Genomic DNA, 18,429 nt, shown 5'->3' on the forward strand with positions numbered 1-18,429 from the left:
TCCTTTTCCCATTTTGTCCACCCTCCAACTCCCTTCCCCTCTGGTAACTACTAAGCTGTTCTCTTTTATGAGTTTGTTTTTGTTTTGTCTGTTTTGTTTTTTTAGATTCCACATATGAGTGAAATCATATTGTCTTTCTCCATCTGATTTATTTTACTTAGCATCATACCTCCAAGTTCTAACCATGTTGTTGCAAATGGCAGGATTTCCTTCTTTTTTATGGCCAAGTAGTATTTCACTGTGTGTGTGTGTGTGTGTGTGTGTGTGTGTGTGTGTGTGTGTGTGTGTTTGTACACATACATACCACATCTTCTCTATCCGTTCATTCATTGGTGGACACTTAGGTTGTTTCCATATCTTGACTATTGTGAATAATGCTGCAGTGAACGTATCTTTTTGAATTAGTGTTTTCATGTAAAAACCCTTTTTCTTTGTCTCTTTTGACCTTTTTACAGAACAGACTCATAACTTGTTTACCTAGGTTTTGTTCATTGCCATAATGTCTGCAACTGTTTCTTTAGTTTATCCTGATCTTAGTTCTGGTAAAATATCTGTGTGATTTCTTTTTTTTTTAATGACTTGGTAAAATAAAGTGACTATAATGTTTTTACTGAGGTAAGATGCTGAACTGAAAATCAAGTCATCACAGTTTCTTTACACTGGAAGCTGGATTTTATTTAAGTTTGCTGTGGGTATTCAAAGAAATCCATTTTTTAACTCCTGAAGTGAGAGTCTTAACTGAAGATAAACAAACCAAGCTATAAGATTTTATTGCCCATATTACCTGGAAATGCATGTTGATTGATTTGATTCCTGGGTTTTACCTGTTTTAAGAATGACTTAAGTCACAATGCCTTGGGTAATTAGGGTGTTCTGATATGTACTGAATACTTTAGATATTCTTCTTTTGAAGCTGTTTGTTCTATAATAATCGTGGTGTCCTGGGCATGAGTAGGGTGGCCTGTGCAATGCCAGGGGGCAACTCATCACTGAATCGTCCCTTTCAGAACCCAAACTTAAGACTCTTAGGTTATACAAAGGCCTCGGGACAGGTTAGGTGTTCTGGAAAGGTTGGGATGGACCTCCATCTTGATTACAGGGGCATTCTGTCTCACTTTTATAGAACGATTGTCCTCTGGCCTGTCTTAGCATACGCTGTCCTTTAAAATGCTGTTTCAGGTCCGTTACCTCTAAGAAGACTTTTCAAATAAACCCAACTCATTCTTATAACCTGTCAGCAAAAAGAATTATACCTTAATCTTTTATCCTTGGTAAGCTGACCTCTCAGTTGCCTAGAGTTAAATTTCTGCCACCTTACCAACCTTCCCCAAACTAGAAAATAACCTCGTTTCCTGCTTCCCTGGGCAACTTTCCTTCCCACATCTTCAGTCCTGTTCTCTTCTCTCCACTCACTGCTTCTGTTCAGTCTTGAAAAATGCTCAAATATATTATTTTAACTTTGTACTTTCTTTAGGTTACCACCCTAATTTTTTTACTTCACTGTTTAACAAAGATTCTTAAAAGAAGAAACTATTCTCACAGTCTCTTGCTACTAACTACTCCATCTCCTCTAGAATGGCTTCTCTTTCTGCCATTCCGTTGAAACCGTTTTTGCTGAGGTCATTCATTAATGATTTCCTAATTGCTAGAGCTAATACAGGATCATCTTTTGCATAAAAGATACTGAAAATAGTTGTGAATTATTCTAAATATGGTGAGGTCAGTCCTTAGGCCTCTGTTTTCTAAGGGAAGGGTTTCGCTTCTGAGAACCTAAAAAATTATAAGATGGCCTGTTACCCTTTGCCTTTAGACCTTGTCAGTAGTATCTCTCCAGCATCTCAAAAGTGTTCTTCAGTATTTTCTTTTTCTTCCCAAACATGTGGTCTGAACCATTTTTGCTTGCCTGTTTCCACATTTGCCTTAATCATATTAAATTTGAGACTTACACTGATCATTGGTAGTAACACTTTTATTTTTCCAGATGTTTTTCTTCCTAATTTATAAAATTGTAGTGTGTAATTTGTTAAAAGAAATACATATACCCTGGCAACACAGCTAAAACTGAACTGTTGTTTAGCAGGCAGCTCACCTAAGTGATAGATAACTCAGCATTCTTTTGTTAGCTGATGAACTTAATTTCAAATTTGGCAAGTGAAAGGGCGGTTGAGTGGTCATCAGTGTATCATGAAGGATAGATGGATTGTATTAAGCTAGAGGTCCACCAGCACTTGAGAACTCTCTCCTTGCATAGGTTCTACCCAGCATTGACAGTGATAACCCCTCCTTAGGGATCTCTTGGTTCCCACAGCTCTTCTTTATGCCCTTTAAATGTTTGTGTTACCCTCAGGTTTTTAACTTCAGCCATCATTTTTGCTCAGTGTATTCTCCCTCTTGTCAACTCTTTTAAAATTACTACCAGATAATTAAATTGGAAATACAGATTTCTTAATCATCAGAATTTATAGGTTAATGTCTGATGTCAAGAATCTTCTTTTTTTCCTTCCCTGCTTTATTTAGGTATATGTTATTACTGTTTTTTGTTTGTTTGTTTGTTTTTTAATTGAAGCATAGTTAATTTACAATGTTTTAGTTTCTGGTGTACAGCAAAGTGATTTAGTTATACACATATACATATGTATATATATTCTTTTTCATATTCTTTTCTATATAGTTTATTACAAGATATTGAATATTCAATATATTGAATATTGAACCTTATTGAATAAGGTTCCCTGTGCTATACAGTAGAACCTTGTTGTTTATCTTGTTTTATATATAGTAGTTTGTATCTGCTAATCTCAAACTCCCAGTTTATCCCTCCCCCAACCCCCTTTCCCCTTTGATAACCATGTTTATTTTCTCTGTCTGTGAGTCTGTTTCTGCTTTGTAAATAAATTCATTTGTGTTATATTCTAGATTCCACATATAAGTGATATCATATGGTATTTGTCTTTCTCTTTCTGACTTACTTCACTTAGTATGATAATCTCTAGTTGCATCCATGTTGCTGCAAATGGCATTATTTCATTCTTTTTTATGGCCGAGTAATATTCCATTGTATGTATATACTACATCTTCTTGTTGATGGACACTTAGGTTGCTTCCGTGTCTTGGCTCTTGTAAATAGTGCTGCTATGAACATTGGGGTGCATGTATAGTTTTTAATTAGAGTTTTCTTCAGCTGTATGACCAGGAGTGGGATTGCTGGGTCATATGGTAGCTCTATTTTTAGTTTTTTGAAGAACCTCCATACTGTTTTCCATAGTGGCTGCACCAATTTACCTTCCCACCAGGAATCTTACTTCTTTTTAGTATATACTACAAGTACATATGAATTGTTTAAGATAATGCTGTACATTTTCAGTACAAGAAAAGCTATTCTTAAGAGACAAAAATGAGAGAGATGATGTACAGTAATTTAGTTTTCAAAATCCTAATACACAGAACTTAGCCTTTCTTTGAGTTGTAGGGGCATTTGTCTTGTGCCCTTAATTTGTAAAACATTAACCCTTCTTTTCTTCTGGAAGTCTTCCTGCTCATCTGCTATCCTTCTCTCCCCATCCCTGCCACCTCCCCAAGCAGAAGGCTGTCATCCGCCCACCCCCCTTTTATTTTTTTATTTTTTTTATTTTTATTTTTTTAATTTTTATTTATTATTTATTTATTATGTTTATTTTTGGCTGTGTTGGGTCTTCGTTTTTGTGTGAGGGCTTTCTCCAGTTGCGGCGAGTGGGGGCCACTCTTCATCGCGGTGCGTGGGCCTGTCACTATCGCGGCCTCTCTTGTTGCGGAGCAGAGGCTCCAGACGCTCAGGCTCAGTAGTTGTGGCTCACGGGCCCAGTTGCTCCGCGGCATGTGGGATCTTCCCAGACCAGGGCTCGAACCCGTGTCCCCTGCATTGGCAGGCAGATTCTCAACCACTGCGCCACCAGGGAAGCCCCCACCCCCCTTTTAATTAAGGTAATTTTTTTTGTAGCTTTGGACCGTTAACACTAGTATTTTGTAGTATACTTTTTTGTTTCCAGATATCTACTTTTTCTTGTGTTTCCTATCTGCCTGGCTTCTAAGTGTTCCAAGTGTATGTCCGACTATATCAGAAAACTTTATCACCCCATGTCTTAGTCTGTTTGGGCTGCTATAACAAAAACCCCATACACTGGGTGGCTTAAGCAGCAGACATTTATTTTTCACAGTTCTGGAGGCTGGGGAATCTAAGATGAAGGCACCGGTAGGTTCTGTCAGGTGAGACCCACTTCCTGGTTTAAAGATGGCCATCTTCTTGCTGTGTCCTCACATGGCAAAAGGGGCAAGGGAGCTCTCTGGGGTCCTTTTTAAAAGGGCACTAATCCCATTCATGACAGTGGAATCTCCTAAAGGCCCCACTTCCAAATACCATTACATGGGGATTAGAATCTCAACATAGGAATTTCGGGGGATGGAGGGGACACAAACATTCAGACTATAGCACCCAGGATCCTTTACCTTGGAACCTGTTTGTGGAATCATGTGGAGGGAGGCTGATGATTTTAACAGCTGACACTTCATGAATGTGCCTCTAAGAATGAACATGCTTCTAACATATGGTCATTCATTTAAATTTTCATAACAACCCAGTGTGGTAGATAGGTAGGGATGATGATGATGATGATTATCATTATCAATATTATTACTTATTTTTTTATCCGCATTTTACAACAGACCCAAAGAAGTTCTGTAAGTTGCCCAAAGTCACACAGCTAGTAACTGGGTGAGCTGGAATTTAAATTAAGGTAGTCTGGGCCTAGGCCCTATGGTCTTAATCTGTACTTTTCTTCTCCCTAATTCAAGCACTGTGTGCTCTGATCCTTGTCACTGCTTTCTTTTCTCCTCATTCTGTCTAATCCTCTGTTGCCAGCTTCTTATAGTTTCTTCCTTCAGTTCTGGCTTTTTCCTAAAGTTCGTAATTTGGTTTGTCAGTATTGAATTGGAGAGGCTCTTGATGTTATCCAGGAAAAACTGAGGTGAAATTTTGTGTATGTGTTTTGTATATATGTGTCCTCCTTACTCCCTTTAACAAATAGATTCTTTCATGATACAGTTTTCTCTTGTTTCTGAAAGGAAAAAGTTCTTTTTTGGTGCTGTTGGAGTGTAAGAGTTAATGTTTCAGACAAAAACTAACTTTTATTTCTACACTTTACACTTGACTGTCATATGGATCAGGTTTTCATTTTCTGTAATGTGTTTACACAGCACTTCTTAGTTTAATGTACCAGTGGGCTATGTAGACTTTCTGATCAGCTGTTAATCTTGTTTTAATTAGAGAACATGATAGCCAGTGATAACTTTGCTTTTTAACTTTCTAATTGCTTCTTTTCCCCTCAACTTTTTAATTTTGAAAATTTTCACACTTAATGAAAAGTTGAAAGGATATATAACACTGACACCCTTCAGCTACTTCATCTCTTTGTGTATACATATTTTGTTGATGTCAACACATTTGAAAGTAACTTTCAGATAATATGACATTTTACCCCTAAGCACTTAAGTATGCATCTCTTAAGAACAAAGACATTCTCTTAGAAATCCATAGTATCACTGTCACATCCAAAAAGACCAAAACACTAGCTCTATAATATCATCCATTTTAAAGCCCATATTTGTGTCCCCACTTATACCCGAAATATCTTTTTAGCTATTTTTTCCAAACCAGGATCCAGTCAGACTTCACATGTTGCATAGTTAAGTCCTTTTAGTCTCTTTAATGGCTTTTGAAGTTTAATTTCTTTAGTCATTTTATCTGACTTGGAAAGCTTCAAAAGACCTTAGAAAACCTCTGTCTGAAACTTATTTATTCGCCGGTGGAGAGTTGTAAATTTCGGTTTCTTTCCAGTGCTGCTCACTCACCTTATTAGCTTTACAGTCTCTTGAGTAGAACAGTGATACAAATGGGTTCCCAGTGTTGTTCTCTTAAATGTTTTCTAAATACGATTTTTAAATCCCTGTATTATTCTCAGTTTGGTCTGAGATTTTGGTTCACATATTTAAAAATCCACCTAAAAGCTCCTTCTGAATCCTGAGATTTTTCTCTTATTTTTGATTACCATTAGTATTAATTGTTCTGATCTTAGTTGAAAAGGCCATGCTAGATCAAATGGCATATGTACTTCTGGTATTTGACAGATGTCTTCTGATTGCCTTTTGTTTCTTTGTTTTAAAATGAATTTATTTCTTTCTGATCTTTTACAGAGTGAAGTAATTGGGAAACTGTTCATTCAAGGATAACAGAAGGCATTGTATTATATTTTGCCAAATTAAAGCCTTATTTATGTTTTCACCCTTTCTACTTTGTCAGAAACACTGAACAGAGTTTTGTCTTTTCTAATCCTTGTTAGACTACTGATTTAAAGAGAGAGAAAAAAAAGCCAACTCTGTAGACACCTTCAGAGTTTAGTTTTATAATAAAAACTGTTTGAATAATTAGACCTTTACATTCCTGAAAATAAAATAAACATGTAATCTTTTATCTTATTTTGCTCAATAAAATTGTTCAGAAGATCAAAAGTGGTAAAGACAATGTAAAATTTAACATTTTAATACTGATGTTGTACACTGTTTTACTTAACATTTTGGGGAGCAGCTGCCTCTGACTTCAACTCAAGAAAACACTTTTTGTTGCTAATGTAATCGGTTTTTGTAATGATGTCAGCAAATAAAGGGATGCTTATTATTCAAACTGGTTTTGATTTTCGTTGAGCTTTAACAGATTTCATTAGCACTTAGATCAGCATAATTTAGAACACAATCATTAATTGCAACTTCAGACAGGGTAGGTTTGTTGCTTGTACACCTTCTCTAACTAGAGCTCCGGGTCTTCTCTGTGGTTCTGTGCAATGTAAACTGTGTCCTGAAGTACTGTGGGTTACAGAAAGGATGGGGCAAGTATTTAGGGTTTCAGACCTACCACCCCTGCTTCAGGTAGAAGAGCTCTACTTTATTTTTACTATTACTATTATTATTTTAAGTAATGATTAACTTTTTTGTTTTCTTCTTATCAGACACTTTTACACAGTTTACATGTGTTATCTTTTTTGTTGTTTGAACATGTTGATAACATATGTTATCTTTTTTTTCTTTTTTCTTTTTTAATAATTGGCTGGAAACACTGAGCGCTCAGATGCTAAATAACCATTGACAAACGTCTTATGCCACTGAGTATTAAAGTACCTGCTATGCCATACAGTGGCCTCCTTGCTGTTTCAGCCATGCTTCTACCACGGGGCCTTTCCACTTTCTGTTCTTTCTGCTACAGCTCTCTTCTCTTGGGTGTCAGTCTTGGCTGGTTCCCTCACCATCATGAAATCTGCTTAAATGTCACCTTTTTCATCAGGTCTTGACTACCCAGTATTCCCCCTGCCTCCCTATCCCCCTACCTGTCTTGGTCTATAACATTAACAGTCCTCCAGTATATACTTGGTCATTCCCTCTACCCCTCCCTACCAGAGAGTAAGCTCCAGGAGGGCAGGCATCGTCTCTTTTGTTCCTTGCTTTATCCCCAGGCCTGAGAAAGTAGCTGACACTTAATTGTGCTCAAATATTTAAATGAATGAATGAATGGATGAAATTCATTTTTATTTTTTATTTATTTTTTTGGACACACTGCATGGCTTGTGGGATCTTAGTTCCCCGACCAGGGATCGAACCCGGGCCTGGCAGTGAAAGTGCCAAGTCCTTACCTCCGCACCACCAGGGAATTCCCGAAATTCATTTTTATACCTTGAGGATTATCTAAAGTGGTGCGTTCACCACATAGCATGTGCACCAGATAGTATTTCTAAGGTATATAGAGATAAACTGAAGAAGCTGCTCATGGCCATTGGTAACTGGCCTGGGAGTTTGGGCTACCCCAGGCCTTGGCTGCTTTCATCAAACCACTGGGAAATTGGTCTGAAGGCCAGCCAGATGCCATATCATTGTCGTCTCATTGTCGTCTCTTTTTCCTTTGCCACTGCCTATAAAGGTACTCATGTCTCTGCCATCTGAAAAAAACAAACAGATCCCACTTTCCATCTTACAACCTCTTCTTGCTATTCTTGCTCAGAAGAACTGTGTAATAACTATTATTTTTCAACCTCCTTATATGTTTGAATTAAAAAAAAATTGCAAGAGATTTTGAGGACTCAGTCTAATCTCTGATTAATTTCTGTTCCCTCCCTCAACCTCGCAACCAAATACGTGTTCATCTTTTTGCCTCTGAAGTGGCGAGAAGTTCACAGTTAGGTACAATTGTGATTGTTAATGGTTATTAAGTTATTGTGTTGAAAGTTGTGTTCCTGTTACATCAGTTTGTCCTACTTCCTGACTCCAGAATCACATAGGAAAAGCGTACCATACTCCCATTCAATTATTCTTCAAATATGCCAAGGTAACTCCATGTTCTCTGAAGTCCATTCCCCTCTAGGTTAAATATCCCCAGTTCCTTAGTTACCCTGAATGATGGAAGGCTAAACTAGCCTACTCGTCTCATCCATCCCCAGCTGTCCACCCTTCCCCAGTGTCCTATAGGCAGATCGCTGGGAGAGGATGGGAGCATCAAAAGAGAGGTCATCCGTGTCCTCAGTCTCTAGTGGCCCCTCTTGCCACTGTTAACAGCCAATTGAGGCAGGAAGCAAGCCCTGAGAATATTTCTCAGTTTGGGGAGTGACTACAGGGAGGGGAGAATGACCACTGTAGTTGAGAGCAGACATCTTAATCCCTAGAAAGAATGGAGAGATGTGGAAGGGAAGAGTGACGGGATACCTGAGAAGCAGGCTATACCCTTCAGTTTGGTGTAGCAAAACTAGTATATTTCTGGGAGGTCAGTGACACTGTGTAAGGCTTGAGCACCTTGTAAGTGTTCACCCCAGCCGCAAGAGGGCAGCACCTGTATTGCCCATAGAGGGTTAGAGCCAGGACCAGATTTTCAGATGTCTTGCATCCCAGGACGAATCATATATGGGCATCTGCCACTTGTGAGATCTGCCCTAGATGGCGTGTACAGGAGGAACACTGATCACCAGAAGGGGGCTGCATTTGCACCCTCGGTTGAGTAAAGAGATGTTTGTCCTTTGACTCCATTCATAATCTGGGTCCCCAGAGAAGGGAGGGCAAAGGAGGAGTTAAAGAACAGTCCCCTCCCTGTTGCTGCCACTAAGGCCAGTGACACTGGCCTGGACTTGGATTAGCTGCAGTTACAGGACAGCTGTGGGATCTGCTCAGGTTGTGCTTAAGAGAAGAGGGAGGTGCTGCACAAAGACCATGCTTGGGAAAATGAGGCCAAATCCAGGCTGTTCTACCAACTGGTTGATAGATTCTTCTCTCTTGTTGACTCAGCTTTTGTCATTTGTGTTTTCCTCAGAAATTGGGCAATTTCATATTCATTGGTGGAATTCTATTATGACAGCTAACACAATCACTTACACAACCTACCACATGCCAGACATTTTTAAAGCACTTTACTTGCGTTAACTCATTTAATCCTTACCAGAATGTATTGAAGGGGTGCTTTTATCCACATCTCCATTTTATAAATAAGGAAATTGAGGCACGGTGGGGTACAATTAAACAAGGTCTCACAGCTACTGACTGGAGGAACTAGGATTCCATCCTCCAACTTAAGCCTTCTGGCTTCTCTTATTGGCTCATTCATATATATATTCACATATGTATATATATATATATATGTGTGTGTGTGTGTGTGTGTAATCGTGTATAATTTTTAAAATATACTTTTTTTTTTTTTAAACCTATTTGTTCCTGATGTTATTGTACCTTCTCATTTTCTCCTGACTGTACTTTCCAAGGGATCTTCAACCTCAGTGGTTCTCAGGAGTGTGGTCTGCAGTGCTCTGGGTGTCGCCGGGGCCCTTTCCAGAACTCCGAAAGGTCAAAACTACTTTGATAATACTAAGATGTTATTTGCCTTTTTCGCTGATGCTGTTAAAACAAGTAGGTAAAACTGCTGGCGCTTCAACAAGGATCAAAGCAGTGGCTCCAAGCTGTGTTAGTAGTTACTGTATTTTCACCACTATTCACTCCCAGTAAAGACAATATCGGATTCACTTAACGTCTTTTCTGATGAGATCAGTAGTGGTAATAATGAATGTACTTTTTTGGTATATATAATGAAATGTGTCAACGTTTGGAAGATCTGCATAACTCAGTGAACCAGTATTTTCCAAATGACCAATGCACAATGTTACAAAATCAGGCTTGGGTAAAAGATTCATTCAAAGAACAAGACAAACTAATGGATTTTAATGTAACAGAGTGCAAAAAGTTCATTGATAGGGTTTCAGACTCTACATTACGATTAATCTTTAAGAGATTGCCATGTGTTGAGTTTTGCTATTGTGTCAAAGAATATCAACAATTACCTGAAATGGCTACTTCTCTGTCTTCCAGTGACATACCTGCACGGGGCCATATTTTCTTCGTTTGCTTCAACCAAAACTACCTGTCACAACAGATTGAATGTAGAAACAGTTGTCTTCTATTGAGCCATGTGTTAAAGAAATTTGCAAACATGTAAAGCAATGCCAGTCTTCTCACTACATCTTTTTGGTTTGTTTTGGAAAATGAAGTTATATTTCACGAGAACCTGTTCGTTATGTTAACGATTTTAAAATAAACTTTAAAATGAACGTTTATAATTTTTCTTGGCTTTAACTTCTACTACATTGAATATTAATAGAAATAACCGAAGAGCTTTTAAAAGTGTAAAGGAGTTCTGAGAAGAAAAATTCGATGGCTACTGGTCTAACACATTGGTTTTTTTCCAACAGTTTTTTAAATTTTACTGGGCAGTTCTATCAGCACTTTATTGTATTTTGTTTTATGTTTAATTCGTATGTGGTTTTATCATTTTCAGTCTCTTTACTTTCTCTGCATTTATTTTGTTGCACTTTGCCAACTTCTTGTCTTTAAATTTTAATTCATTTAGTTTCACTTTTTCTTATTTTCTAATTCCTTTCAGAGGCTGTAAGTTTTCCTCTGGACTTATTTGCATCCAACAGATTTTGATATGTGGGGATTTTGCTGTCTTTCAGTTCTTATAATCATGAATATTTCAGATACACAAAATCATGGAAAAATAATAGAAAAAAAGTGTGTACCCCACTCAAATATTAACATTTTGTCATATTTGCTTGAGTTTTTTTTTTTTTTTTTAATAAAAGGAGCAAAACCAGTTGGTACAGTTGAAGCATCTTGTGTACCTCTCCCTGATCCCATTTCCCTCCCTTTCCAGAGGTAGGCAGTGCACTGAAGGTAATGTTTATCATTTAATTTTTTTTGAAGTATAGTTAATTTACAATATTGTATTAGTTTTAGGTGTACAGCATAGTGATTCAGTATTTTTGCAGATTATATTCCATTATAGGTTATTACAAGATAATGGGTATATTTCCCTGTGCTGTACAGTATATCCTTGTTGCTTATCTATCGATATTTTAAATATAGTAGATTGTATCTGCTAATTGCATACCCCTAATTTGACCCTCCCCACTTCCCTTTTTTGGTAACCACAAGTTTGTTTTCTGTATCTGTTGAGTCTGATTCTATTTTACATAGGCATTCATTTGTATTATTTTTTAGATTTCACATACAAATGATATATAGCATTTGTCTTTGTCTGACTTATTTAACTAAGCATAATATTCTCTAGGTCCACCCATGTTGCTGCAAATGGCAGTAGTTCATTCCTTTTTTATGGCTGAGTAATATTCCATCACACACACATGCGAGCACACACACACACACACACACACACACACACATCTTTTTAATCCAATTATCTGTTGACGGGCACTTGGGTTGCTTCTATGTCTTGGCTATTGTAAATAATGCTATGAACATTGGGGTGTATATATCTTTTCGAATTAGTGTTTTCATTTTTTCTGGATATGTACCCAGGAGTGGAATTGCTGGATCATATGGTAGTTCTATTTTTAGTTTTTTAAGGAACCTTCATACTGTTTTCCATAGTGGCTGCACCAATTTCCATTCCCACCAACAGTGTACAAGGGTTCCCTTTTCTCCACATCCTCGCCAACATTTGTTATTTGCAGACTTTTTGACAATGGCCATTCCAATAGGCGTGAAGTGGTATCTCATTGTGGTTTTGATTTGCATTTCTCTAATGCCGAGCATCTTTTCATGCTCCTGTTAGCCATCTGTATGTCTTCTTTGGAGAAATGTCTATTCAGGCCTTCTGCCCATTTTTTGATTGAGTTATTTGCTTTTTTTGATGTTGAGCTGTATGAGCTATTTATATATTTTGGATATTAACCCCTTGTCAGTTGCATCATTTCCAGTACTTTCTCCCATTCAGTAGGTTGTCTTTTCATTTTGTTGATGCTTTCCTTTGCTGTGCAAAAGCTTTTAAGTTTAATTAGGTACCGTTTATTTTTCCTTTTATTTCTTTTGCCTTAGGAGACTGATACAAGAAAATATTGCTACGATTTATGTCAAAGAGTGTTCCACCTATGTTCTCTTCTAGGAGTTTTATGGTTTCAGGTCTTAGGTTTAGATCTTCAAAGCATTTTGAGTTTATTTTTTTAGAAGGTGTGAGGTAATGCTCTAATCTCATTGTCTCACATGTAGCTGTCCAGTTTTCCCAGAACCACTTGTTGAAGAGACTATGTATATTCTTGCCTCCTTTGTTGTACATTAATTGACTGTAGGTGTCTGAGTTTATTTCTGGGCTCTCTGTTCTGTTGTTCTATGTGTCTGTTTTTGTGCCGATACCAGGCTAATTTGAATTTTTTAAAAAATTTTTGTGTCACCACAGAGGAGTTTGTGCAACTTAAAAAAATTTTTTTATTGAAGTATAGTTGATTTGTGTTAGTTTCAGGTGTACAGCAAAGTGATTCACTTATACATACATATATATTTATTTTTTTCAGATTCTTTTCCCTTATAGCTTATTACAAAATATTGAGTATAGTTCCTTGTGCTATACAGTAGGTCCTTGTGGTTATCTATTTTATATATAGTAGTGTGTATATATATTTTGATTACTGTAACTTTGTAGTAGAGTCTGAATGCTGGGAGGGTTATACCTCCAGCTTTGTTCTTTTTTCTCAAGGTTGCTTTGGCAATTCTGGGTCTTTTGTGGTTCCATATATGAAATTTTAGGATTATTTGTTCCAGTTCTGTGAAAAATGTCATGGGTGTTTTGACAGGGGTTGCATTAAATTTGGGGATTGCAGGATATCTTTCCATTTCTTTGAATCATCTTCAGTATCCTTCATCAGTGTTTTATAGTTTTCACAGTATAGGTCTTTAACTTCCTTGGTTAAGTTTATTCCTAGGTATTTTAATATTTTTTGATGTAATTTTTAAAAGGATTGGTTTTTTACTTTTTCTTTTTGATATTTCATTATTAGTGTATAGAAATGCAACAGATTTTTATATATTAATCTTGTATCCTACAACCATGCTGAATTCATTTATTCTAATAGTTTTGGGGTGTGTTTATCACTTAATTTCATGTTGTTATATGATTAATACATATACATGTATCCAAGAAACAACATGTAATAGTGTTTTGCATGTTTTTAAACTTTTTATATAAATTATTCTGTCATTTGCTTTATTAGCTTAATATTAGTTTTAAAATTCATACATGCAGCTTTTATTCATTCATTTTTTAACTATGGATATGCCACAATTTATTTGTACATTCCTCTGCCAATAGACATTTGTCACCAATTTTAAAAATTTTGTGTTAACTTTTGTTTTGATTTCCTTTAAGCTAAGAGATCTTTTTTTTGAGCGTGTGTATTTTCCACATCATGGATTTTTAAAGTATTGTTTTTGAATATTACTGCATTTGAGTCAGTGAACATGACCTGTATGACAGGTCATGTTTGTTTGTTTTTTGTTTGTTTTTCTCCTTAATATGTGGAGACTTCAGAAGAAAGAAAAATTGTAAACAAAAAAAAATTATTTAGTTTTGATTTAAAATAAAAGAGGTTATCTGCAAGAATGCTAAGCTTTGGCAGGAAATGATTTTATCTGTGGAGTAGTTTGAATTTTCACATTACTTTGCCAGGCTGTTTGTTATCATCTTCCGTTAGAAACTGAGAGCCGTGGGGAATATTTATTTTCTGGTGACCTCAGGAACACAGGAAACAGAGTCAAACATGTGGGGAGGGACTTCCCTGGTGGTGCAGTGGTTAAGAATCCGCCTGTCAAACCCTCCAGAAAGTAGGCATAGAGGGAACTTATCTCAACATAATAAAGGCCATATATGAGAAACCCACAGCCACCATCATCCTCAATGGTGAAAAACTGAAACCATTTCCACTAAGATCAGGAAGAAGACGAGGTTGCCCACTCTCACCACTATTATTCAACATAGTTTTGGAAGTTTTAGCCCCAGCAATCAGAGAAGAAAAAGAAAGAAAAGAATCCAAATCAGAAAAGAAGACATAAAGCTGTCACTGTTTGCAGATGACATGATACTATACATAGAGAATCTTAAAGATGCTACCAGAAAACTACTAGAGCTAGGGCTTCCCTGGTGGCGCAGTGGTTGAGAATCTGCCTGCCAATGCAGGGGACACGGGTTCGAGCCCTGGTCTGGGAAGATCCCACATGCCGCGGAGCAACTGGGCCCGTGAGCCACAACTACTGAGCCTGAGCGTCTGGAGCCTCTGCTCCAGAACAAGAGAGGCCGCGATAGTGACAGGCCCGCGCGCCGCGATGAAGAGTGGCCCCCACTCGCCGCAACTGGAGAAAGCCCTCACACAAAAACGAAGACCCAACACAGCCAAAAATAAACATAATAAATAAATAATAAATAAAAATTAAAAAAAAAAACTACTAGAGCTAATCAATGAATTTGGTAAAGTAGAATTAACAGAATTAACACACAGAAATCTCTTGCATTCCTGTACACTAATGATGAAAAATCTGAAAGAGAAATTAAGGAAACACTCCCATTTACCATTGCAACAAAAAGAATAAAATACCTAGGAATAAACCTACCTAAGGAGACAAAAGACCTGTATGCAGAAACCTATAAGCCCCTGATGAAAGAAATTAAAGATGATGCAAACAGATGGAGAGATACACCATGTCCTTGGATTGCAAGAATCAACATTGTGAAATAACTATACTACCCAAAGCGTGAGGTAGTAGTTCCACGTGGTGCAACTACTGGAGCCCGCACACCTAGAACCCATGCTCCGAAACAAGAGAAGCCACCGCAAACGAGAAGCCTGCACACCACAACGAAGAGTAGCCCCTGCTCACCGCAACTAGATAAAGCCCGCGTGCAGCAACAAAGACCCAATGCAGCCAAAAAAAAGAAAAGGTGGGGAAAAGTCTTATTTACGTTTATATTTATACATTGTCTCATGCTTTTGCTATGAACAGTCAAGAAATTAATGAGTTTTTGAGTTAAGAGCAGGTTCTTCCTGAGCTATTCAGTACAGAATTCTTGAGATTTCATTCAATGCCAAGTACAGAGTTTCTGTTTATCTGCTGAATGCAGTATTCCTTTCAAAATATCTGAAATATGGTATTGTTGATTGTAGTCCATACCCTATAGTTGTAGGAAATGGAACTTCACTTACATTGATGAATCGTGTTAAGTTCCATCACCACCTAAATTGTGCAGGCTTTTCAGCCTGTGCATCTAGTTTTTCTCCTTGCTAGCTGTGTAAGTAAAATAAAACTGTGGCTCTAGTAAATTCTAATCTAAATGCAATAATGAGTTTTCTTCAGCAACTCCTTTGTTGCCAAGTTCATGGTCAATATTTGTAAATAGTCCAAGCAATTGAAAAGAACAGATATTTTCTATTTGTTAAATTCAAATTTGTTAATTCCCATGGTTCCCAGACTGTGTTTCTAGTTTATTAGGTCTGGGGTGGGGCTCAAGAATTTGCATTTCCAGTAAGTTCCAAGTGATGCTCATGTTGCTTGTTTGGGGACCACACATTGAAAATCATGCATTATGGTTTTCAATTTGCTTTTCTTCTTTTGCAGTTTCTTCACAGTTTCTTGTCAAATGAGAGTTCTTGTTTTCAAATATTGCTAAATATTTACTAATTGTTTTTATATTACTTTTCTAATTTCTACAAATATGAGGAGGGAGAGATTGCAGCATGTGCTCTGCCTATCACATTGAAAACCGAATTCTCCCAAAGTAGGCCTAAAAAAGGTGAAGTGCTAATTGGTGGTTTTCTTGGTGTTTCTTGTTATTTCCTGGTTATGCCACGCAAGGAGTATTTTTTAAAAAACAAATTTATCTTAAGTTTTTCTCCTCTTTGGTGAATTTCTTTATAGGCATGAATGCTATTCTCCCATTGACCAGTGTTATGATTTTTAGCGCCTTGAAGGAAGACTCAGTTGGAATAAAATTTGATAAGAAAAACAAGTTTTTCTCACTTTTGATACCAAGGATAGGATGATTTATGCACTCAACAGTGTGAGGACAATGTAGAAACCCAGGTATAAAGATTCTTACGGACTCTTTGCCTTAATGTTCCCTTAGGGGACAGTTTCTATGGACTTGATCTTCTGTTAAAACAGATGAACATGTCCAGTCAGGTGGAACAGGGTTTTTTTCTGGCAACCAACCTTGGTAACTTTCTGACCGTAGCTTGACACCTATTTTGAATAAACTAACTGCATTTCCTACCCACACTTGCATAGAAAATACAAAGCTTTCTCATAGGTGTTGAGTACCTGGTGTGAATGTTATGAGTAGCCTTAGAGACAACTGGCCCCGCTCTCTAGTCACTCTCAGAATGGCTTAGGAGTGAAGGATGAACTACTTCACCACCTTAGACTACATCACCCAACACCCTAGAACATACATTCAGTTAGCATATACCACCTAACTTTTAACTGGATTATGGCTGATGCCCCTATAAAGCAACTAATTAACCATTTACTTGGGGGCATTTTATCAATGATAATAATAGCAATTGTAATAATTACAGACATTTATTGAATGCTATTTTCCAGGTACCATGCTAAGTGTTTTTAACTGCATGTTTCATTTTGCTAGTGATTTCCTTTTGAAGCTTATCTGGAAAGATGTATTATTGTGGGAGTATAGTTTTTGGAGTTTTTATAGAGCTTTCCAATGCCAAAGTTGTGTTTTTGGTAATCCAAAGCCTAGACTTTCTAGAAGGTTGAAAAAGACAAGGAAAAGGATACTCCCCTAGAGCCTCCAGAAGGAACTCAGGCCTGTCAACACCTTGATTTTTATACAGTGGTACCCATGTAGGACTTCTGACCTCCAGGATGATAAGAAAATTAATTTGTGCAGTTTTAAGACACTAGGTTTATGGTAATTTGTTACAGCAGCAATAGGAAACTGATAACAACCACTCCTGGCTGCGATTTCCTATCATGTGCACCTGGGTTGGGTGTTCCTGCTTGTTCAGTGACTGCAGACCAGCTGTGGCCCAGGGCAACCTAGTGAACTTCTCTGCCATCTCCAGGCTTCTCCAGTGAGGCTTGAACTCCTGCCTTCCCTTCCAGCTCTGTCCTTCTCTAGGTACTCTACCTCAGCCCTGAGGTATTCTTTAGAGTTATTTTTACCCTGTTAGAGGTCATCCCCTGGTATAACTAATAATTCTTTATATTAAACTTTCCCTGTTCAAATTTTGTGGGTTTTTGTGTCTTGATCGGACCTTAACTGATAGACCCTCTAATCAAACATCCTCTCCCAGATTTTCTTCCTCACACTGCCCTGTGCTTTTTCCCCACTGACCCGATCTCCTTGGTTTCTTCCCACCTGAATCTTTCCACTTCTCCCTCTGGAAATCCTTTCCTTTGGAAAACTGATACCCCCTCAAACATTCTTTAAAAAAAAAAAAAATCTACTCCCTTAAATCGTATGCTATCTAGAAATATTGTGTCTCCTCTTTGCTGTCAACCATATGCCTCCTAGTCATTCCTCCCCATTTGTTAAAAACTGGCATCCACCTTGTAGCTTTCTCTCCAGTGCAAGTTCCACAACCATCACAGGTGATTTGAACGTCCATGTGGATATTTCGCTCAGCATTCTAGGCTTACAGTTTTTAGACCTTGACTCCTGTAGAGTTTCTTATGGCTGCTATAACAATTTACCATGAATTTAGTGGCTTAAAAACAGCACAAATTTATTCTCTTACAGTTCTGGAGGCTAGAAGTCCAAAATCGATGTCACTGCACTACAGTCAAGGTGTCAGCAGGAGTGGTTCCCTCTGGAGGCTCTTGAGGAGAATCTGTTCCCTTTTCTTTTTTTTTTTTTAAATAAATTTTATTTATTTATTTATTTATTTATGGCTGTGTTGGGTCTTCGTTGTGGCGAGCGGGGGCTACTCTTCATTGCGGTGCGCAGGCTTCTCACTGCAGTGGCTTCTCTTGTTGCGGAGCACAGGCTCTAGGCACGCGGGCTTCAGTAGTTGT

General features: G+C 37.6%; 1 protein-coding gene across 14 annotated transcripts in view; it reads left to right on the forward strand.

Moving 5' to 3' along the window:
* The window catches only part of KTN1 (kinectin 1), a 120,187-nt gene extending 113,475 nt beyond the window's left edge, over positions 1–6,712 (forward strand). For all 14 annotated transcript variants that reach the window (XM_057542444.1, XM_057542451.1, XM_057542448.1 and 11 more), the window contains one exon: positions 6,226–6,712. In XM_057542444.1, coding sequence (XP_057398427.1) covers positions 6,226–6,230 — 5 coding nt within the window. In that variant the 3' untranslated portion in view covers positions 6,231–6,712. The remainder of the gene's footprint in view (positions 1–6,225) is intronic.
* Positions 6,713–18,429: the final 11,717 nt, after the last annotated feature.

This window comes from Balaenoptera acutorostrata, chromosome 3 (genome assembly GCF_949987535.1).
Source record: "Balaenoptera acutorostrata chromosome 3, mBalAcu1.1, whole genome shotgun sequence".
Lineage (NCBI taxonomy): Eukaryota > Metazoa > Chordata > Mammalia > Artiodactyla > Balaenopteridae > Balaenoptera > Balaenoptera acutorostrata.